At 42.5% G+C, this 23,782-nt stretch overlaps 1 protein-coding gene across 1 annotated transcript; it reads left to right on the plus strand.

Moving 5' to 3' along the window:
• Nucleotides 1-1,280: 1,280 nt before the first annotated feature.
• Nucleotides 1,281-23,606, plus strand: EDEM1 (ER degradation enhancing alpha-mannosidase like protein 1). The gene is made up of 12 exons (XM_054034192.1): nucleotides 1,281-1,792; nucleotides 6,307-6,379; nucleotides 9,818-9,921; nucleotides 11,548-11,719; nucleotides 14,555-14,738; nucleotides 15,375-15,549; nucleotides 16,171-16,291; nucleotides 17,493-17,663; nucleotides 18,347-18,420; nucleotides 19,665-19,761; nucleotides 21,233-21,421; nucleotides 22,342-23,606. The coding sequence occupies exons 1-12, from the start codon at nucleotides 1,407-1,409 to the stop codon at nucleotides 22,429-22,431; spliced, it is 1,836 nt and encodes a 611-aa protein (XP_053890167.1). The 5' UTR covers nucleotides 1,281-1,406; the 3' UTR covers nucleotides 22,432-23,606.
• The last annotated feature ends 176 nt before the right edge of the window (nucleotides 23,607-23,782 follow it).

Consider the following 23,782-nt stretch of genomic DNA (forward strand, 5'->3'; position numbering starts at 1 on the left):
AATCCCATCCACATTGAAGAATGTCCTGTCCTGTGGGGCTGTCCTGTCCTATGGGGCCGAGCTCAGCTCCTTAATTGAAGGCATAGTGACCTGGCCCCTGTTGCCTGGGGTTGCAGTTCTGATCACTCAAATGTGGGTGATCAGGCCAAATTCGAATGAGTGGGACTGCAACCCATGCAGTGGGGTCAGGTGGCAATGTCCAGAGCAGGGATTTGAGGCTGCCAACCCTGCACGAGCTGTGGCTGCAGAGTAAGGGGGGGGGAGGGCAGGCTTGCTCTGCCACTCCTCCCCGGCAAGGCTTCCCAGCCCCCAGGGTCAGTATCCCACTGTCCACACTGGGAGCATCAGCCATCCTGCTTTAGCCACTTGATAGGGGGGGAGGTTAGTGGCTTCCTTAAAAAACTGTGGAGCGCTCCTTTCTGGGAGTTAAGGAACCTAGCGGGAGTCGGTCGCATGATAGCAACTTGCAGCATTGTGGCGTAACTGCACCTGCAAAATCGATGCGGTTTTTACCCACATACAGCTTCCATCCTTGAAAACAAACTTGGCGAGAGGCCCAGCAAGGTAGTAACGAGCCCACCACAAGCCGGCCAGGGGCCCCACAGCTACTCGCCATGGTGCACAATATGTTTGGGCCCTTCACAAGCGGACTGGAGGCTGCTGATTATTGGAGAGAAGCCAAGACTCTAACTCCCCAGATCGCCCCCCCGCCGTGGGCAGCAGCCCGGGGCTGGGCGAGCTAGGGAGGGAGCGGACTATGCCAGCAGCCCGGCCCCCAACTCGAGCGAGGAGCCAGAGTAGAGAAGTGAGCTTGTTGCTCTGCTCTGCACGCTGGAGCTGCTGCCAGGCTGCACCCCAGAAGTGGTTGCATGTCCAGGAGGGAGGGATGGAGTGATGCTTGGGGACAGTTGGGACAGTGATTGCAATTCTTCAACCCTCGGTTCTCCGCCGCGCAGGGCCAGCACGCCGGGGGGGCGGGGCCGGCTCCCGTCACTGGGCCCCCCCCGGCCCGGCTAGCGCTCCGCCATTGGCGGGCAGCTCCCTGCGTACACCCCGCGGTCGCAGCTTGCCACGACAGCTCGCCGCCCTAGGCCCCGCCCCGCGGCGCTTTACGTGCGTGCGGCCGCATTCTCAGAGTGGGGCAAGGCCTCCCCTTTTGATTGACATCCCGCGGCAGCCTATGAGCGAAGAGGGCTGCCCCAGGCGGGGGACGTAGAGGGCGAAGCTGACCAACCAGGACCCGGCACGGGACTGCCTTATTTACTCTCGTGTCACACTCTGTCTGGTCCCTTAAAGGGCCCGCCGGCTGGTTGTTGTGCTGCAGGGGGGAGTCGGGGTTCGCCTTTGGCTGGCTGGCTGGCGGCGGCGGGGTCCCTTTAAATTATGAGCGTGGGCAGCGCGCGACCATGCAATGGCGGTCGCTGGTGCTGGGCCTGCTGCTGCTGAGGCTGGGGCTCCACGGGCTGCTGTGGTTGGTGTCCGCGCTGGGGCCCGGCCTGGGCTTCCACCAGCGCTTCCCCTTCGCCCTCCCGCCGCGCGGGGCCCCCGACCCGCCCTGGCCGCGGGCCGCCGGGCGCTGCGGGCGCGCCCACTGGGGCTGCGGCCCGGCCGGGGGCGATGAGTACGAGAAGCGCTACAGCGGCGCCTTCCCCCCGCAGCTGCGGGCCCAGCTCCGCGACGCGGCCCGCGGCATGTTCGTCTTCGGCTACGACAACTACATGCGGCACGCCTTCCCGCAGGACGAGCTGAACCCCGTGCACTGCCGCGGCCGCGGCCCCGACCGCGCCGACCCGTGAGTGGCGGGGCTGGGGAGGGGGGCGGCTGCCGAGCGGGGAGCGGGGGGGTGGAGAGGAGAGGGGATTGGCAGGATGGGGGGGTTGGTGAGGAGGTGGGGGGTTTAAAATGGGGGTAGGGGAGGGAAGAGAGGGACTGGGGGGGGCTGGCAGGATGAGGGGTTGGTGAGGTGGGGGAGTTAAAATGGGGTAAGGGAGGAAGAGGGAGACTAGGTGGGGGGCTGGCAGGATGGGGGCTTGGTGGGGGGGCTTCAAAATGGGGGTAGAGGAGGGAAGAGGGGGACTAAGGTGGGAGGGGGCTGGCAGGATGGGGGCTTGGTGAGGAGGTGAAGAGGTGGGGGGGCTTTAAAATGGGGGTAGAGGGTGGGAGGGGGCTGGTTGGTGGCCGTTTGGTGGAGAGAGGCAAGGGGGCTGTTAAGATGGGGGCTGGGGGAGAGAGAAGATGTGGTTGGGGGGAGCAGGGGGGCAGGCAGGGTGGGAGGGGGTTTGGTGAGGAGCAGGGGGCTGTCAAGATGGTGGTTTAGGGGAGGGAAAGGAGGGCTGGGGGTTGGCAGGTGGGGCTTTGGGGAGCAGAGAAGCCTGTCTAGAGGTGGGGGAGGGAGGAGAGCTGCTTGGAGAGATCTGGCCATGGATTCCTGGTTCATTTCCCTGATCCTTGGTGGGTGTGGCTGCCTAGGGCCCAGCTGGGTCATGCACCCCCTCTGCCCCAACCATGCAGAGCCCAAGGATACTGTCATTTTTACATGGTGCTTTTTGCATTGAAGAGTTGCAGTCACTTTACAAACTGTTCCCAAGAATCACTTCATCCCTCCTGGACATGCAGTCACCTCTGGGATGCAGCATGGCAGCAGCTCCAGAGTGCAGAGTAGCGCAACAAGCTCACTTCTCTACTATGGCTCCTCGCTCTAGTTGCACCTATCAGTAACTGGTGAAGAGCTTTCTCTATTTCTCTGAATTTCTTCATATTCTTATTGTTACTCTAATATGTATGTTCCTATTGTGGTATCTCTGTCTCTTCTAGTGTATATCTATAAATGAAGACGTGTACAGTAGCAGCCTGCCAGCCTCTGTAGTTTAACTAGAAGCCCCAATAACTCCAGGAAGTGTTTAGTGTTAAACCAGTCGAAGTCCAAGGCCACCCTCCCCTTGACACCTACAGGTTGTTCAGGAGGTGAGCATTAATTCTATCCCATCTGTTTTAAAACATAGTTGTAATCAGAAAATTGATTGTAGAAATTGAAGTTGGCAGTGCAGAGAAGTGAAGTATCTAGCTCCTAAACTTTTATAGGGAATTGTGTGCGACTTGCATTGACTTTCATGGGCATAGGACAGCTAAATCCCCTCATAATGCTTTTAAATTCTAGGATTATGCCTCGAGTCACATATGTTTAGCTTCCTCTAAGAAAACACAGCAAGCATTGCTTTAACTGCCAAAGAGCAAACTGTAACTTTTAAAAATCTTGTGTCCAGTCAAGTTATGATAAATGGCATCTTTTCAGCTTCGTATTTCACTTCTCCACTCAGTACCATGTTAGAATGTTAAAGAGCAATAATTCCGTAAAATAGAAAAATACTTCTTGGGTCAGAAATTACCTGGTCCTTTACTTCTGGTTTACATTACTTTTGTGTGTATGGAAGGGAGCATATCACTTGATGATTACATGTTCTGTTCATTCCCACTGGGGCACTTAGCATTGGTCATTATTGGAAGACAGGATACTGGGCAAGATGGACCTTTTGGTCTGATCCAGTATGGTCGTTCTTATGTACTAGTGAGGTTTGGTTAGCCTGTTTTTACGGCTAGTGACTTGGACAATAATTTCCTTCTTTTAATGTAGCTGAATGAACTTGTATATGTGGTCTGGATAAAGAATCCTCAATGAATCCAAATAGAATTATATCATGGCCCAGGTATCTTGTGATATGTGTAGAGAACTGGCTTGGCTTTGAGCATTGTTTCTACTCTCAGATGTGTGCTTGTAAGGAAATTATTAGTTTTTGCAAGCAAAATGGAAGCACTTCAGCAGCACTAACTGGTAATACTGCAAATGCTTAATGTTGTTGAGTCAACATTATAGATGTTATTGTTTCGGTTCCCATAGCAGCAGCCTTAAAAAAGTGAAATTTATTTTTAAATTAAATGTGTATCTTTCATGCTGTAAATGGCAAATTCTATTTTTGTTTGGTTTTTTTTTTTGTGTGTGTTTATTTTTTTTGGTTTTAAATCCCACTGACTTCAGTGAGGTTGAATTCAGAATGAGTGCACAATTTGATCTATTGGATCTGAAGTGAGGCAAGTATACTACCAGGAAGGATGTAAAAAAAATAAAAATAAAATCCCCTCCTCCTGTACAGAGGTCTGTAGTCTCCTTTTTGATACTGCATTTTAGTAGCATCGAGTGTTTAAACAAACATGAAGGTAAAGCCACAGGAAGCACTTGGGTACATGTACGTTATTTAGTGACTGTTAATCTTTGTACATTTTGAAGCTGAAAGTAGGGGTTTTTGGTGCAGTAAATCTGTACTTGCTAATATATATATTTGGATATTTTTAACTGACTGGCACACTGCCCAGAGACATTTGGCCAACTTAAAAAAAAAAAAATCATAAAAAAGGTCAACCTGTTGTGTAAATTGCAGAGCAAAATATTCAACATCTCCTCTCTCTGTATAATAACCAAATCAACCTTATACAAAACTATATAAAAGCTCTTAGCTTTTGTCTTGAAGGATGGCAGAGGCACAGGCCATCAGTGGATTATCCCAGAGAGCCACTTCAGCAAATACCTTAAAAACATAAACCTAGGCCATTGCTTAGAATTGCCACTGAGTTCTAGCTTTGAGAAATGAGAACAAGTTAACATTCTCTCATTCTAGAGAGAGCTGTTTTCAATCAGACATATTTTTCTTCAGAAATAGCTATTCACTGATGCCAGAAGAGAGCTAAAACAGCTGTTCTATAAAATGTACATAGAATATTTAGGACTGCCCAGGGCGAGAATCACGTTCAGATTTCAGAAAATTTGTGCTGATAGTAAAACATCTATGGCTGTCTTGTTACTGTTGCCTTTACTACTTCAGAGATCCTCTCTGGATGAAGGAAAGCCTCTGTTCACCTGGTTAACCAGCTTTGTGCAGGTTCCTTTCTGGTACTTTTGTAGTTCTCAGCTCATAGATGTTGGCATGCCTGTATGCTCTCTTATATGCACGACAAATAGCAAATGTGTGCAATGTGCTCTGTAAAGTCTCAGTTCCTACTGTTGATTTAAAACCCTTGAATAATGCCATACTCTGTAGATTAGCTGCCTGATCGAAAGCCCATTGAAGTCTGAACTCTTAAGAATTGTAGTCTTTTAAAAAGAAAGCTGGTAAATTTTTAAAGGAACAACTTTAGAGACTATTCATTCTTTATAATGAATAAAGACACATTTGTAGTTGCAACAGATATACATTTACCCAAACAACTTCATTTCAACTGTGTGTGTTACCCGTTTACATGTTAGAGGTTTTACTACTATAACAGGCCTGTTTTTAACTCTTCTTAATCACATAAGCTGAATGCTTGATCTCCAATGCAATACATCCCTACCCCCACGCCCACTTTTTTATTTAAAATAACAATTCCAGATTTGTTAAAGATGTAACAAATGTGCCCATCTGACCTGTATATAGTTTATGGTTCTGCTCACAATGTCTTACATACAGTCTATCCAGAAAGTATCTTTTCTTTTACAATTGATGAAGTGTATGTTTAAAAAAAGTCAGTTTGGTCTTTTATTAAAATAAATATGAACTATTCTCACCTGCCCCTCTACCTGGCTGTCACAAGCAAGCTACTTTTTTATAGGTGTAACAGTTAAGTGAAATGGATGACTGCAACAAACTAATCCAGTCGACCATATTTATTCTAATAGAACAAACAATTCAATGTGAAAAGGCTGTACAATGAATACACTATTTAAAAAAAAAAGACATCTACACTTGAAGTCAATAGAGAAGATGGAAGTGACATGCTAGACTTGAAAAACAGTTTGAACTCCACCATGCCTTTCTCTAGGCCCTTGGCAAAAAAAATAAAATAAATGGGAGGGGGAGAGGGGTTGAGTAATTCACTGTATTGTAGTCTGGAGAGAGCCTAGGCTACAATAATGCATCAGAAGCACCTTCAAATGTATCCGCTTGAGTCCTGAAGAGGAGTAAGAGGCCTTTGTAACCTGTTGAAAAGTACTTTTTTGCCAGTCAAGACAGGTCGTAGGGCTCAATTTTACCCCCATGGGAATCCAAAGCAAACTCCTTAGCAGCATCAGACCCTTACACTCCCCCCAAGTAATGTTTTATATGCCTGGAAATAAATAAATACCCAAATACATATGATAGTACTTAGATTGGCAGCTTATTCTCAGACTTTATAACAGAGGGTGTTGCCTGGTTAACTTTTTTAAGATTTATCTTTTAGTATGGTGATTGTAAATAGATAGAACTATCATGTAACATTTAACTGTATTTGTTTCAGTTCAAATCTGAATATCAATGATGTCTTGGGAAACTACTCTCTAACTCTGATTGACGCACTGGATACCCTAGCGGTGAGTTGTCAAAATACAAAAGTATATATCTTCAAATTCGTAGCAAGAGGTAAGAATCCACAAGTTGCAGTGGCTTAAGTATTTTCCAAGAGGACATGGATGGTGACTAGAGTTGCTTTTTTGGGGGAGGAGAGGAAGGCAAGTGGCAGTGGGGAGAGGCTAGCCACTCATTATGGAAAAGGCTAAAGGAGATAAAACCGAGAATCTTTAAGATCTTGTCCAGGCTTCAGTTGTTGATTGTGTTAGAGGTAATCTTTGATAGCAATAGTTCTGTAAAGCATTCTCAAGCTGTGCAGACACTGTACGTATGTTAAATGGACAAAGCTCTAGAGTTTTTGAAATTGCAGTTCTTTGAATCAATCTAAGTAGATAGAAATCACCAGGAGAGAAAAGGGTAGCCTAGGAAATTGAAAAGAACAAACTGAATTTTGCAAATTGAGTTAAATCCGTTTTAATGCATCTGGATAGTATTGTCAGTGATGAGTCTCTTCGCTAATTAAATAACCTGATGGCAGTGTCTTAACTGGGGTCAGAGGGACTGCCTGAAAAAGAGTAAAATCAGTCGGGGAGGAGGCTTGAGGGGAATGGGAGACTCAAGACACTCTTGGAATACATGGTTCTCTTCCTGGCTTGGTTCCTTCACTATCCCAAGCTCCTTGCTCTTGTGGCTGTAATAAGTTTGGATCACTTTTTGTAAGTCTCCTCTTTCATTGACTCGTATATCAGGCCGACTCTACCCTTCAAAGTTAGCTCAACGTAGCTATGCTGTGCAGGGATGTGAAAAATCCAGAATTCTTCTGTCAATCTAGTTGACCACTTGGAAACAGGAAAACCCCGTCCATTGCTGTAGAAAGCATCCATGCTGTGGTGCTACAGTGCTGTTGCTGCGCTGCAGTATGACCCACAATGTAGACATGGCCTCATTCTATATCTGCTTCAGTGTAACAAACATGGTTACATGTTGCCCACTTTTGAGTACCCCACCCCCTCCTTTGCTTAAATATAATACTGATTGTGTTCTGGGTACCTTCTTGGACAGCAGGCTACACTTTTACATGGTAGGCTTTTTCTCTTAACCAAGATTTTATATTTAAGTCTGTGAAGTGTTTTCAAACTTTATGAAGTCCTGAGTACAGAAGGAAGAGTACTTTCCCTATATGATACTATTATAAACAGCCTTTCCATAGTCTCATTTTTTGCATTGCAAGATCAGTTTTTGTTTTGTTTTTGCTTTTTAAACTGGATGCTTCAGTCAGATACTTACCATTTGTCCACAGCTATTGGATGGACAATGTCTTCTGTAAATGAATTCTGCAGTTGTATATTTTTCTTCTACATACTGTCTTTCCTGAAAGATCACAATGTATTTTTTGCAAACTAAAGCACTTCCTCATCACTAAAATGGATCTGTATCTCTGTGGTGAAAAGCTGCAGCTGTCTGATGGAGCACAGCAATGATTTACAGAACTTAAAGCAGGAAATGAGGGGAAAAATGTTTTTAACTGAAATGGTAGAGGGGACCTTAAAATGCATGTACCCAAGCTTGAATCCAGCTTTCAAAAAAAATGAATGTTGATATATCTGATCTTTGGTTTTAAAAAATAGTGTTACGGTATATTTAATGGCCACAGGTCCACTTGTATTTTTAGTTTCCTCTCATGTACAGCACTATACTGCTATTCAGGGCCACACTAGAGCATTGGCTCAATACTGGTAGAAGAGTGCCACCTACTGAATATCCACTGCTTCTTGCATAGCATCTGTAGGCTGTTTTCCTGTTGAGGTCTTCAACCAAGAACTAAACCTGCTTAACTTGAAATACCATTTTACACCCTTATTCACAAGACTCGGCTTTCTTCTGAGATTGAAACCTTTTCCTTTAGGAGGTTCTTGCAGACAGAGACTTCCTCAATGCACAGCTACAAGCCAGCCTCCTTTTGCAGTAGCAGCTCTCATTCTGAATACTGGCTAGCCCCGCTGTAACTCACTCATTGTGCCCTTGTGCTATTCTTAAAGGGGCAGCTCCCATTCTCTTATTACATAATTTAGTTCACCATTAACAAATATAAATCAGAACGACTACTAAACATAAACCTTATTAATCTGTTTCTAAAACATCTATTCCAAGGGCCTCACAATCACAACACAAGGTGACACAGCTGCTAAAATAGATCCCATGTCGCTATCACAACACTAATGCAGCTGTGTTAATAAAGTGGAGTATATTGATGTCCCTTTCCTCATCCTGCTAGTGTTTTGCAGTAGCCTCTGGTGGCAGCATTACTATATTAAAAATGCAGTTGCTGCAGTCTACAATACGTGTAAGACAGATTTTCTGTGTCCTTAATCAAACAAGCCTTTGGTTGTCAGCACCTTTTGACTTGGTCAAGAACACCCTAAATAATGAATTGGGTACTGCCCTAACAGAACCTATGACACTCCTTCTTTTTTAAAGGGGCAGATTCTATAGCTACATGTGGGAAGCTGAAAATTAAGTGGGGGAGGGAGGAAAACAAGCTGTGTTTATCTTCATAAAAAACAAGCTCTGAGCTGGACTTGAGGCTTCATGGAAGGGCTGAATTCACCTCTCACCCTGGAATACAGCTGGAGTAACTTCCATGATGTTAATGGAGTTCCATCAGTGTAAAACCAGTGTGAGAATTTGATTTTAACACTCTTGGTGTCAGTATACATGGTTGTGGCGGAAATAACTTTATTTTGTATGTTTTGTTGTCTCTTGAGCTTCTACAGGAAATGTGGCTGTTTTTATGTTTCCCTCTACATAGAAAAAATTCCTTTAACTTCCTGTCACTAATGTTGTTTAAACAAGCAATATAACTACATCTACTTGCAGGTGTTGTTAGTACGGACCTTGCTAGCATTGGGTAAAGTTAGCTAAGCATTGCTTTGTTTCCCCCTGGTATTATGCAAATTGTAAGAAATGCAAACAGATCTTTAAAAACTAAACTGAAGGCATATGAGTATCAACACATACTAGCGTAAATAAACAAAACAGTGTAGTAAATATACAAGGCAAGAAAGGGCTGACTTGTCGATTTTAGATGTTTTTATTATCTTGTGCTGTGTGAGGTGACTCAGAATGCTGTTTTGACTGAGGTGGGGGGAAGTAAGTGTATTATTTAAAAAGGGCAAAATGTAGCAGTTCTAGATACCCTTCTGTACTTCTACTACAACTACTTAGTGAAGTATTCTTGGCTTGTGTAGTGGAATAAGTTTCCAAAAAGTGCTGTACAGGGGAAAGGGGGACAAGTTAGTGTTTATAAATAGAAACACTGGCTACGAATATCAAAGCCACCATTCTCTACCCAGATGACACATTTGTGGCTTAAAATAAAAACTGCATTAATTCTTTTTTCCTCCATGCAATAACCTGATCGACCTCTCTATGTTCTTTAATATTTTTCTTTCATGTTAAAGGTAATGGGAAATTCTTCAGAGTTCCAGAAAGCGGTGAAGTTAGTGATTGACACAGTCTCATTCGACAAAGATTCTACAGTCCAAGTCTTTGAGGCAACAATCAGGTATGTGGTCATAAATATCTGACTAAATAACTGAGGTTTTACGTGTGTGGGAATGATTCAGAGAGGTTTCTTTGCTCAAAAAGAAACTTACTGGTCTAAAAAACTTCATTGCTTCCTAATTGTTCACTCGGTATCGTTAGTCTCAGAGTGACTAGAAGGTGTACTCAGTGAACTATCTCTCAAGTGCCACTATTGTTTCTTTTTGTTAAGTGTCAAGGTTAAAACAAAAGGCAAGTGTGCTGTGGAGATCATTTTTAAGGTAGTCTTTCTTTTAAATTTTCTTCATATTGAATAATTCTTAATACTGCTTGCTCAGTCATTTCAAACTGCAAGACAGTATTTGGACAGCCGCACACTTTTTTTGGAGAGTTTATTTAGGCTTTGATATAAAATATGTTGTTGTGCTCACTAAAAAGGGGCTCCTGTCAATATATTGTAGACAAGCTTTGCATAACTGAAATCCCCACATCAAAGTAACACTCCAGTATAACTGAAGTTCAGCAGTGCCGTTCACTGTAATCTATAATCTGCAAACCATGCAAATGAAAAGAAAAATAATTTCCCAACCTTAGAATTCCTCTCCTTTCTTTTCTTCTCCCAGACATATGAAGAATATGTGCTGTGCAGGATGTCCTAAATATCACTTTATTTAGCCTAGTTGGGACCAACGCATTGATATTGACTATCTTACCAAAATCCATTTTTATTCTGATTTTGTGTATAACTGGTATTTCAGGAAAGGTCTCATATGGGTTAAATTTGGATATTTTTGTCCTCATTTATTGTTCCGTTACAATCTCATTTTATTGTGTCTTATCTCGAGTTAATTAACATTGTGGGAAGACACATTCTGCTCTCTAACCTGCTTTTAAAAAGTCTTTTTAAAATTTTTTGATGTGGTTCATAGCCCTGTTTCATTTGATCTTGCAGATGTTGACACTGTATCAAGGTGGAGCTGTACTAATAAGAGCAAAAGTCCCTACCTAATCAAATCCTGAGGGAGGGAGTTATAGGGCTCTTTCCAAGGGTGCAAGCTCTCCATTCATTGTGCTTGGTCTGTGAATCCCAAATGAGTCTCTGCAGCCCAGGACTGAAGTTATTCGTTTTGCCTTCTGCACTGTATACTTTGACTTTAATGGTGCAGGAATGAGGGGAGCAAGGGTGGGTTGTGTGTGAGAGAGAAAGGATGCCACCTTCTTCCCCCAACTTATTACAGCTTTGCAGTGGGTTATGTCCTCTCTGAATCACTCCTCTTTTTCAATGTATGTAATAGTCCTTCACTGCCTGACTGGCTCATTTTTGAGGCTTATTAAAAGGCACTGGGTGCCAAGATTCTTATAAGTGCTCTCACAGTTTAACTAAATCTGTTCGTATAGTAAAACTAAAGAGAAAATTTGCATATTATGAATGGAGATGTTGCGATAACTGCATCCAGTCTTAGCTGTCTTATTGAATTTCAGTTTATGATAGGACCTAACCTTCAGACTGATGGAGTTTTACCAAGTTTGCTCAGTGTTCTTTTGTAGCATTAGGTATTGACCACACTGCAAGAGGCAGGATATTAGAGTTCATGTTGCAAATTCTGTGGATTTTTTTTTTAAGGTTCTGCAATCTCTCTTCCAATAGGGTTTTGGGAAGTCTGCTTTCTGCCCACATAATAATTACAGATACCAAGCAACCCTTTGGTGACATGACCATTAAAGATTATGATGATGAACTCTTACATATGGCTCGTGACCTGGCAGTGAGGCTGCTACCTGCCTTTGAGAACACCAAAACTGGAATTCCCTATCCTCGGGTAGGTGTGATACAATCTGTATTGATATACGGAGGTAACTTCCTTATGCTTGTCTTTGTAAGGAAATGCAAAGTAGTGAAATCTTTCTTTTATCTAAAAGGTACAGCTGTGGGCATCAAATGTGACTTACTGTATTTTCCAGTATTATGCAGACTTGTTTAGAGCCCACTTTTCCACTCTGTAGATGCCAGGCTAAAGATTAAAAACTTAACTTCTCTGATATGCCTAAACTTTTTTGTTTAGAGAATGTAGAGTAGGTAGTTATATTCTCCTTTACTCTAGCCAAACTGTACAGACTTATTTCTAACTCTTCGTCATTACTCACGGTGCTGTGTGTTGACTTTAAAGTACTGCATACATTAAATATCTTAATTTAGAAGGTTCCAACTAAAATTAACTAACAGATTTATTTGGGCATGAGCTTTCGTGAGTAAAAACCTCACTTCTTTGGATGCATCCGAAGAAGTGAGGTTTTTACTCACGAAAGCTCATGCCCAAATAAATCTGTTAGTCTTTAAGGTGCCACCAGACTCCTTGTTGTTTTTGTAGATACAGACTAACACGGCTACCCCCTGATACTAAAATTAACTGTTACTATGCAGGGAGGCATGTCTGTAGAGTTACTTCAGTAGCATCAGTGAATTAATACCAAAATAGTGCACATCCAGAATAGAAGCATGGACACTAGTGTAAATTATTATGTATTATATCAGCACTCTAAAATGAGAGGTAATGCATGGCAGCTGGCTTACCACTAACATTTACTTTTTTATATATATGACTTAAATGAACTTTGCTGAGTTAGAAAAATCTACTCACCTATGGCAAGTTGAAAGCCATCAACGTCTGCAGAATCCAAGCTTTTGCTTAAAATGTTTCTAGTCTTTAGTGTTGCAAAAGAAACATTCCAATGTTGAATAGTAAATCGATGCAGTCTCTTTTTCCTGAGTCTGAAAATTGACTTCTTTGCCAGGTTCATCTGTTTGAAACTGGGGTGGAGGCTAAGGAAGGAACCGGAAAAACGCTGATTTTTTTTTTTTGTGTGTGAAAACCTTCCTCCCACGTTTTGGCCAACTATATAGCGGTTCAAAACTTTCTGAATATTGACATTCTTAAAATCCTGGAGCAAGGGAAGAATTCTTATTACACTTTTTCCAACCAGGTCTATTGTCCGTTTTCAATTTCACTGGAGAGCCTATCTAACAAGTGTCTTGTTAGTTTTTGCTGTTCAGAATATTGTGGGCAGTAATGAAATTGACAAGGATTTGGGACCATTTCACTCGGATGGGTTGCTCTTGGAGAAAGTCCAATGCATCCATATAGTTCTGTTCAAGAGCTGCCCCAGGGGAAGCACTCAAGTGAAGGCTGGGAGAGGAGAAGAGTAGAGGAGATACCCCTTGAGTCTCCACCACCATCATGGCAGCCAGGAAATGAGGGCGTGGGGGTAGGAACTGAAGATCGCACAGGTCAATTTATCTTGTGATGGACCTGTAAGAAAAGGTGACCTGAAGACAAGAAAGGTTTAATGAGTCGGACATAAGCAAGAGGTTTGTGGGGGTTATTGCCAGTTAACTTATGTTCACGCATCATTAAATTAATATTACTGAATAAAAATGGTTGTTTCTTTACAATTAGAGTGTGTGCACGCATATGGCAGGTCAGTTGTCTTTCATTCTGGCTATTAAGCTTTATCCTTGGGCTCACAGGTATCAAGTAAATTTTTCAAGGCCTGGAATTTAGTGCGTGTGAACAGTGCTGCACTGACTGCTTTGCAGAATGAATGCAGTATGGTGGGTAGCAGGAGTCCAGGCTTACCCCATAGTGCCCTCTAACTAATGGGAAATAATTCTTATAGGGCAGAGATGGCAATCCTGTCTTGATGGCCATTTATTTCTTGTCTCTCTTGTGCAGATAAAACTGAGGTGAGGGCCTCTTGCAGCTGCTGAAGATCTAAGTTATCTCTGCATTGAGATTCCTTATTCGAGTGTGAAGGCAGAATATTTCTTTAAATGTGCAGAATTATGAGATTCCCACTAAACACTGTTGAGAATGAGAACATTATCTCTGCCATAAAGTAGTAATGGACTTAAATGTGGATTCTGCAGAAAGATTTTTTTTTTTTCCCCCCTATGAAAGATGCATAGCATCTTATAGCAGAAGATTAGCTCATCATTTAGGTAATTGTTTCTAGCTACAATGTTGCAGTTTCAGAATGGATCACCTATTCTGCAGATGAAATGTGGTGTCCTACCTCAGTCTTCTTTATTGGGATGTATTTCTCTCCTTCACAACAACCAAGTGAATTTTAAAGGAGTATTGTAATTACTTTTTGAGCTGTTATGTTTGCATCCACTGTATGTAGTGTGGACGTAGACATAACAATATATTTTATATGTAGTATAAAGAGATTGCCAGTGTTGTCCTTTCATTCCCAGGAACGAGGGAACAAGTTGAGGTACACAGAAGAGTAAAGCTGTAATTCACAGTGTACAGACCTCAATGCCGAAAATTAAGCACCTGAATTTCATAGGTGCTGAGCACTTGCAGTTTAGTAATTGTATGCTTAGCACTTCTGAAAATCAGGGGCTGTTTACTTAGGCATATAAATCCTACTTAGACATCTAATTTCAGGGACCGAAGTTTGAACTCCGATTGCAATACATTCAGCTCTGGCTCCAATTGGTGGGAAGTTAATCTCTTCTCACTATATGTAACTAATGCGCACTCCATTAAAAAGCCTGGCATCTATAATACGGCTAAGAGTGGAACTTAGAATATTGTAGCACTCGTTGCTTGACATGTTGAGCAACTGAAGCTCCTGTATCTGTTTCACAGGTGAATCTAAAGACTGGAGTCCCTCCTGACAGCAATAATGAGACCTGTACTGCAGGCGCTGGCTCTTTGTTGGTGGAGTTTGGCATTCTTAGCCGGCTGCTTGGAGATTCCACGTTTGAATGGGTGGCACGGCGAGCTGTTAAAGCACTGTGGAGTCTTAGGAGCAACGACACTGGACTATTAGGTAGTCAATGCTCCCATGTGCTTTGCAGATGTCTTAGTCACTTCAGTCAGAACAGGATGTATTAACAGTCTTGTCTCCCGTCCTTCTATTTTTAGATTCCCGACTTCCTGCACAGTAGTGCTTCACACATTCTCCAGTATATAAAGGGCACCACTTATCTTCTATCTGACTTTGATATTGTGGGCTCTCTACATATGTACACTTGTTATCTGTCTGTGATGTTCTGTGGATGTACAGGGAAAGCAGCATAGAGATCCAGGACACAAACCCCTGATGGTTGGATTTTTCCAAAAAACAATAATTGTGAAATCAATTTCTGAGTATGGCACAAACTTGAAGTTCCTACATATGTAGGCTCCATTAACATAAATTAAAATAGCATGTGAGTAAGGGCTGCAGGATAGGACCGTTAGTCTTTAAATAACTGCATGAGAGTACTAAGCTTAATTCGTTCCTTGAGCAAACAAGCATTAACTTTTTGACAATACTTTTTCCTTATAGTTACTTTGTAACTCGAATATGTGCAGATCAAGAATTGGAACTTTAAAAATGAGTTGTCACCTGTGCTTCAACTAAAATATGCACCAGGAAATGTTTTAGACATAAATCTTTCTTTCTGTCTGTCTATCCCTGAAGGAAATGTCGTGAATATTCAAACTGGCCATTGGGTTGGAAAGCAAAGTGGCTTAGGAGCGGGTTTGGATTCATTCTATGAGTATCTGTTGAAGTCTTACATCCTTTTTGGAAAAAAGGAAGACCTAGAGATGTTCAATGATGCATATCGAAGTATTCAGAACTACTTAAGAAGAGGGTATGTTTCCCACAGCTATGATTTTCTTAAACTTACAAACACTCCAGTGCTGGGTGATAAGTTGTATAGTATCAGCTGCTCTCTTTGGAGAAGCTGTGCTCTCAAACAATTTTTCCTTGATGGAATTATCTGACCACTGTTGTTTGAAATTTGCACCAATAGTACTCCTACATCAGTTGATGGGGGAGAGAAGAGAAATGTTAAATCACTGTACATTTAAACCAGTATTTATTACTTGGGACAGTAGTAAAAAAAGACAGACCATCCCAGAGGGAGGGAAGGGTGTGTGGGTGCGTGTGAGAGAGAGAGAAACAGTACTATACATGCTTGTTTAGGGCCCAATCTTACCCTTCTCGTGTCAGTGGTAAGACTCCCGTTGATGTTTGTGAGAGTAGGATTAGGCTCTGAATTTATATAAATAATGAATATTATATGGGATTAACCTTATTTTCCTAATGACTTATTATAACATAGGCTCAAAAAAATATAGTATCCCCACATCTGTAGAATTCACAGTTTCCGTGATAGTTGTAAGTTATGGCAATGTTGTAAGAATTTAGCATTAAAATGCCTTGTGCTCTCCTGAAAACGAAACGTTCATGTGTTATGGTTGCTTTGCAGACGGGAAGCCTGTAATGAAGGCGAAGGAGACCCTCCTCTTTATGTTAACGTAAATATGTTCAGTGGACAGCTGATGAACACCTGGATTGATTCTCTGCAAGCCTTTTTTCCTGGACTACAGGTAATCTCAATTTTCTGTCTTTTGGAGACTAGGTAGTAGGGTGGGTTGGTTTATTAGAGATGACAGGTTTCAGAGTAGCAGCCGTGTTAGTCTGTATCCGCAAAAAGAAGAACAGGAGTACTTGTGGCACCTTAGAGACTAACAGATTTATTAGAGCATAAGCTTTCGTGGACTACAGCCCACGAAAGCTTATGCTCTAATAAATTTGTTAGTCTCTAAGGTGCCACAAGTACTCCTGTTCTTCTTTTTGCGGATACAGACTAACACGGCTGCTACTCTGAAACCTGTCATTATGCAAGGCACTGCATTTAGCCGTATGGAGTGGAAATCCATCAACCTCATGAAGTGGGCTGTAGTCCACGAAAGCTTATGCTCTAATAAATCTGTTAGTCTCTAAGGTGCCACAAGTACTCCTGTTCTTCTTTTTATTAGAGATGTTCGTTCTAATGTTAGTTCTGGCCACAAGTGAGAGTCTGAACCACAGGTGCCAGTTTCTTCCTTTCCCTAGGGGTGCTCAATGCCCGCTCAGCCCCTGTCCCGCCCCTCACTCCTCCTGCATGCCGCAAAACAGCTGATCTACGGCGGGCGGAAGGAGGAGGGGTTGATAATTGGGGCTGATCATTGGGGCCACCGGTGGGCAGGAGGCACTGGCGAGATAGTGGGGAGCTCACTGCCAGTGGGTGCTAAACACCCACTCATTTTTTTTCCATGGGTGCTCCAGGACTGGAGCACCCACGGAGTTGGCGCCTTTGGTCCGACCATATCCTGGAGTCCCCTGCAAACCCAGCAACCAGTTTGTCATGGCTGACTGTCTGCAAAAGAGAGGGCCAAGACTAGATAGCGGGGTAACTCTGACTAAGACTGAACCTAAGACTGAACTCAGCAAAGCGGTGCTGAGAAACTTGGCCTGCACTTCACTAGACTTAAACTAGTCCCCAGTTTTCAAGAATTAATTCTGATGCTAATCTTACCATTTAGGGATCTGTGATGTGTTGATATAAGCTCCCTCATGCCAATGTTTCTGGTGTGAATGAACTAACAGTATGATTCTGCTTTTATTCGGGCCTTTTCCCTCTTGAAGCGTATGTTACATCTGGGCATCCAATGCAATATGTGGGATGAAAAGTGAATTACTGTCTCTGCGTTGTGTTAACATAGTGTTTCTTGCATGCACATGTTTATAGCTGTTAATTATTTCTAGGTTTTAATAGGAGATGTGGAAGATGCTATTTGTCTCCATGCCTTCTATTATGCCATATGGAAACGGTATGGAGCTCTTCCAGAGAGGTACAACTGGCAATTACAGGCACCAGATGTCCTCTTCTATCCACTGAGGCCAGAGTTGGTGGAATCTACCTATCTTCTTTACCAGGTACTTCTCATTCTTTAAGAATATGGCCTATATAAGTGTTGTGGTTTCAGAATGCACCTCTGCTTTTTCTATTATGTACTTGGTCATGGTTAGGCTGCAAACCTCATGCCAGTCCATCAAAAATATTTTTTATATAGAAAGTCTCCCTAGCGAACTGTGTTTTAGACATGTAAAACAGTATGTGCTGCTTGCTTTGAACAGACGCTATACTATAAGTCGTCTCTAACACACTCAAAATGCCTTCTTTCAGATGTCAGACGTAGCAGGTCCTTGAACAAATACTTATATGGCAGAATTAATATTTAAACTTAGTGTGGCAGCTGTTACAGTGGAAACAGGATCTGTGCAAAGGCATGTAACCACCTCTCTCTCAGGTTCACCCTGGCACAGTTTGATTTAGTCCAAAGGCAGCAATAATACTTTTTTTAAACCTTCAGCTTCTCTCTGCCAGAAAACCAACAAAGATTCCTGCATCTGTTCTCTTCCAGAGGGCAGGCCCAACAGTTCCTTTCCACTGGGGCAAGTTATGAAAAGCCCCAGGAAACAGTGGGGGCACTGAATAGTCTGTCTAAAAATGGCTATCTTGAGAATGTGCTCCAATAAACCCCCACCATAATAAATACCAGCTTGACAATATTTTGAATTCCTGACCTTTTTTTTCTTTCTTTTCTTTCTCTACCCAGGCCACAAAGAATCCTTTTTACCTTCATGTAGGCATGGATATTCTTCAGAGTCTGGAAAAATATACAAAAGTCAAGTCAGTTTTCAAAGTCCTTACCCTTCTGTCTACTGTCAATGTGTATTTGTTTGTTAAAGACTTTAAATGATCTGAAAATGTAAAGAGGTGATAAATATTTTTTTCAGAAAGATGACAAAGTACTTAAAAGTTACATTTAATAATAAATTCTGGAGGTTTTTTATCTGAGTCAGCATATACATGTGATGTAACTGGCTTGTCTTCAGGTAGAAATCTGCATCTTCAACTGGGAAGGAATATTCAGAGTGCTTTTTTGAATGTTTTCTAAATGTATTTATTTTTTTAAACAAAAGATCCTTTCAGTAATGTCTTTTTGTCTTGATACTATTTTTCCAGAGAATTGGGTCAGTTTTTGGCAAAAGGGAGAAAACTGACTTGCTTAAGTTCTCTTAAGAGGAATATTCCTAACTTCAGACCAATCTCTAGTTTAAGTTTGGACTTAATCAAAATTTAGGGGTTCTCTGATCTGACATTTTGGTTTGAGACTACCTCCTTATCAAAACAAAAGTTACTCTTAAATGGTGCCATTGATGTTCGAGTATGGGCTTGGTACCTATTTTACTAATGTTATTGCAGGACTCATACAGGAAACTTGAGGTAATATGGTTTTAGACCTATCTGCTAAAATAAATACAGTGATTCCAAATAAAACACTCTGAAATGTAGCTTCTCTGTGTTGCAAAATGACCCTAGATTATCTTTCACTTGCACATTTTTAGGCACAGAATTTGTTTTTATTACTTTTCAAAAGTCATCCAACAACCAAATATTTGTTCAAGACTTGTGAAATATAACTGCAGCTAGAGTACTAGGCTGGATGACAACTGCCTTTATGTATTCCTAATGATACCTCAAGTTGTGGCTATAAGGAAGACCAAGAGACTGTTGGCAGCCCTCCTCAGTTTCCCAGAGAAGTTGTTAAACTGTGAAGGCATAGATCAGGACTCTGTATGGTCATTCTGTGACCAATCTGGATTCTTGCTATAAATCTATTATATTGCACTGGTTATCCCAATACATTTGTTTTAGGGTAGTACTGTATAACAAAATGTGTGGCTTAGTTCACAAATAACAGTAGTGGTATAAACCTCTATCTTTTTAAAGTGTGAGATGTCTCATCTTACTTTAATTTTAACTTTAACTTCAACCCATGTTTGGCATTTGGTCTGAATGAAGTTAGGAATGTGTTTTGTTCTTAAATGTCAAATAGGGTGGAAATAAATCCAAACTAAATTTAATTTTAGATGTGGCTATGCTACATTGCATCATGTCATAGAGAAGTCAAAAGAGGACCGGATGGAGAGCTTCTTTCTCAGTGAAACATGTAAATATTTGTATCTGGTATGTATTTATGTCTATCACAATCACCAAAACGCTCGGGAACTTTATATTACAAGGAAGAAGCTTTCTTGTAGGGACTGCAGGCAAGCAACAATAATAATCGTAGAAATGCAGGGCTGGAAGGGCCCTTAAGAGGTCATGAAACCCATCCCCCCTCCTCCATCCCTTGTTGAGGCAGGATTTAAGTATTCCTGGACCAGTGGTCACCAAGCGGTCGATTGTGGTCAACTGGTTGATCCTAGAAGATTTCCCAGTTGGTCGTGATCTCTGGCAGTGCAGTGTGGCTGCTGCTAAGGCAGGCTCCCTACCCTGGCCCTATGTTGCTCCCAGAAGTGACCAGTGTGGCCCCAGGGATGGGAGGCGGCCGGGAGAGCTGCGGGGGTGGTACTTCCAGAGAGGGGCAGTGTGTGGAGCCACTTACCCCCCACGCTCCTCCCAGGGGACACAGGGGCGCGTTGCTCCCTTCTGGGATCGGTGTGGGGCCAGGATAGGCAGGGAGCCTGCCTTAGCCTCGCTGCACCCGCCATCGACTGGAAGTGAGTGCTGACCAGCAGGAGGCCACACCCCAACCCTGCTCCCCCTCCCAGAGCCAGCATCCCAAGCCCCACTCTGAGCCCCCTCCTGGAGCCTGCACCCCATAACCCCTCCTGCACCCCAACACACTGCCCCAGTCCAGAGCTCCCTCCTGCACCCAGACTTCCTCCTAGAACTTGCACCACTCACCCCCTCTTGCATCCCAACACCCTGCTCCAGGCTCAGCCCAGAGCCGCGCCCCCCCCCCCCCCCCTTGGGGCCCTAACCCAGAGCCCGCACCCTCTCCTAAACCCCAACCTCTTACCCCAGCATGGTGAAAGTGAGTGAGGGTGCGGGGAGGGGGATGGAGTGAATGGGGGGCGGCTTTGGGAGTGTGTGTGGGGGGCATGGAGTAGATCCTGGGTTGCCTTAAATTCAGTAAATGATCTTGGTCATAAAAAGGTTGGAGACCACTGTCCTAGACCATCCCTGACAGGTGCTTGCCTAGCCTGTTCTTAAGAATGTCCAGTGACATAGATTGCACAGTGCTGGGGGGAAAGGGAAAGGCTGGCTGCCATAATGATTCATGTTATAAATTTTTGAATTCCTCAGAAAAATATCTTTCGTCTGTACATTTCATGTAAGCACTTAAATTAGTGCAAAATGAGTGCTTAGAGTATTCAGCTCTCGTACTGAGTAGTCATCTTCTAACTACCACCGTTTGCACTTTGCTTTTAGAATTACAAACAACCCCCACCCTAAAATTATAGTTTCCTTTTACTCTAATGGAAATGTGTGCCTCCAATCTCAAAAAATGTGACAAGATTGTTTGGTGTACTGACTTGTTTGGTGTCATGTTGAATTAGTGAGCATGCATTTGATGAATGTTCTGGTAACAAACATGAGTTTCATTAGATGGATAGCGTCATGCTTTCTCTTTCCCTTGCCTCTTGTTTAGTTGTTTGATGAAGAGAATCCAGTGCACAAATCTGGAAATAAATATATGTTTACTACTGAGGGGCACATTGTGTCTGTGGATAAACGTTTTCGTGACTCGCTATGGCAAGATACCTTCCCTGAAGAAGAGGAAAGGAATGCCGAAAAACTAAAGCCTAACGAATTAAAAGCCATGAACTCCAGTTCTAACGTAAGCAGTATATAAAGTGTCTCTGGCAGTGTGGTTGGAGAAAGGGGTGGTGGAATATTACACCTTGACAGATGGGGGAGAAGAAAGCAACTTTGAAGTGGTGACTAATGAACTTTGTGCAGCAAACTTGTATTCAGATATTTTAAAAATACTGAACATCTCAAGACTTTTGAAAATTAGAGAGAATGCGTATCTGAATGGGTCTGGATGGCTTGGAATACGGGTAATGGCACAACCTGTCAGATCCTAGGTCCCTTGCTCTGACTGTCCTCTTTCATAGTAATTGAAAATAATTGTCACCTGATTGTTGGGGGATGTGCACAGAGTAAATTGGTGTCCTCCATTCATTCCTAGAGGTCAGCTCTGTACATTGCCCAACTACCAGCTCAGACTCAGACTTTAAAGCCAGAAGGGACCATCCTGATCGTCTAGTCTGACCTCCTGCACATTGCAGGCCACAGAACCTCACCCACCCACTCCTGTAATAGACCCCTAATCTCTGACTGAGTTACTGAAGTCCTCCAGTCACGATTTAAAGACTTTAAATGGTGGATTCTCTGTAACTTGCTCTAGTTTAAACTTGCAAGTGACCTGTGCTCCTCCATACTGCAACATGTGAAAAACTCCAAACACAAACCAAGAGAACATGACTTGTTGTGAAGTTCGCCTAAGACCGAATGTGCGGGGTACTAATCAGGGTTTGGAAGGGCGGGAGAGTGAGGACCCAAACACTACCAGGCCCAGCAGTACTTACTGCCATGAGTAATCCTGTTGGACAGTGAGACCATTGCATATGGTGCTAAGCTCTACACTTGGTCGTGTTTGCAGGATCAGTGCCTGAGATTGTAACACTGCAGTACAGAGAATGTACATGATTGATTATACAGAGTTTTGAATTTTATTGTTTGCTTTGTTCACAGTGCAATAGGGTTCCTGATGAGAGAAGATACTTGTTGCCGCTGAAGAGTATTTACATGAGACAGATTGATCAGATGGTGGGTTTGATCTGAATTTGTTCTTCAGAGTAATGCTTCATAATATGCAAGGAGGAAAGTGGACTCTGATTCTGATACAAATATCTACAACTGTACACCTGTGATGCGTCCCTACATATACTTAGTCACTTAAATAGCCACTATGTTTCTTAAGGATTTAACTATAAACTGAGAGGGAGATCTTGATAGAGTTTAATAGTCTTCAAAATGAAATGTAGTAAAGCAATGGGAACTCTAAATACAATTTGAACAGAGTTCTGTCCTGATAAAAGTTCATACAGCAAACCTTGTATTGCAGATGAAGTCTGGATAAACTGGGAGTACAATTTTTTTTTTTTAATTTAAAAAAGCAATTGGCATGTGCCATGAAAATAATTTTGCTACCTTTTTGTAGCTGTATTGTAAATGATGTTCCTTTGGAAAAAGTTTAGTATCGAAGTTGAAAATGTTTTGGCGTTTTGATGGCAAGGAAAGGGAATGTGCAATTTTATCACCAAATTTAATCATTTGGATTGTTCTGACTAGCAATAACAATGCTATTCCTCAGGTAGAAATATTTGTAGTGGATTTTGGTTGAAACAGGGTTGTGTTTAGAATAACAGTTTTGAGAGGCAACTCCTAGTCATAAAAGAAAAGTTCTCAGTACAGGCATGAGATGTTTAAAGCAGTGTTCTTAACATGAATTGCACATTCACAAAAGCATACTAGCTATAGAAACCAATAATTTAAGAACAAGGTGCCTTTGTTGGGGAAATGCACAAGCCACTCTGAACTCTCTGAGCTGCTCACCTTGTATTGCTTAGCTGAACAGATGTTCAAAATATTCTTTAGATTATTTCTGTCATGTACCTAATCTCTAATGCCTTTTGTAAAGAGATCCTGAAGAAGTATACAATTATCTGACAATATGAAAACAAAGTAATTATATTGTTGGTAGTGCTTTTGGGGTTAGTGCCTTAAGCTTACCTTCCCTCATGAAAAAAACTGAGCTTTTCTTTGAGAATATATTTGTGTTAAATGGAGTCAGTTACTTTTGGAGTGCCTTGGTCATACAATGTTGAGTCCCAAAGAAACTGAAGTTGGTATTTTAAATACTGGAAGGATGTTGCCTATTAGGCATATCCCAAAGAACGTTGGATTCTTTATATCTTTTTTTTTTTTCTGTGAATTCAGTCCAATATTGTACTGTACATGCTGATGGGTGTTGCCATGGTTGAGGAATTCATACAGAGCCTACAGCATGCTGAGATCCCTCTATCGAAAACGGTAGCAGTGGAGTGCGTTCATCAACTTTCAGGAAGTACACCAGCATTTCACAACTCAATCTTCCCCTGTGAAAGTCCCTTTTGTGCCTCTATGATGAGCT

This window comes from Malaclemys terrapin, chromosome 7, assembly GCF_027887155.1.
Source record: "Malaclemys terrapin pileata isolate rMalTer1 chromosome 7, rMalTer1.hap1, whole genome shotgun sequence".
NCBI lineage: Eukaryota > Metazoa > Chordata > Testudines > Emydidae > Malaclemys > Malaclemys terrapin.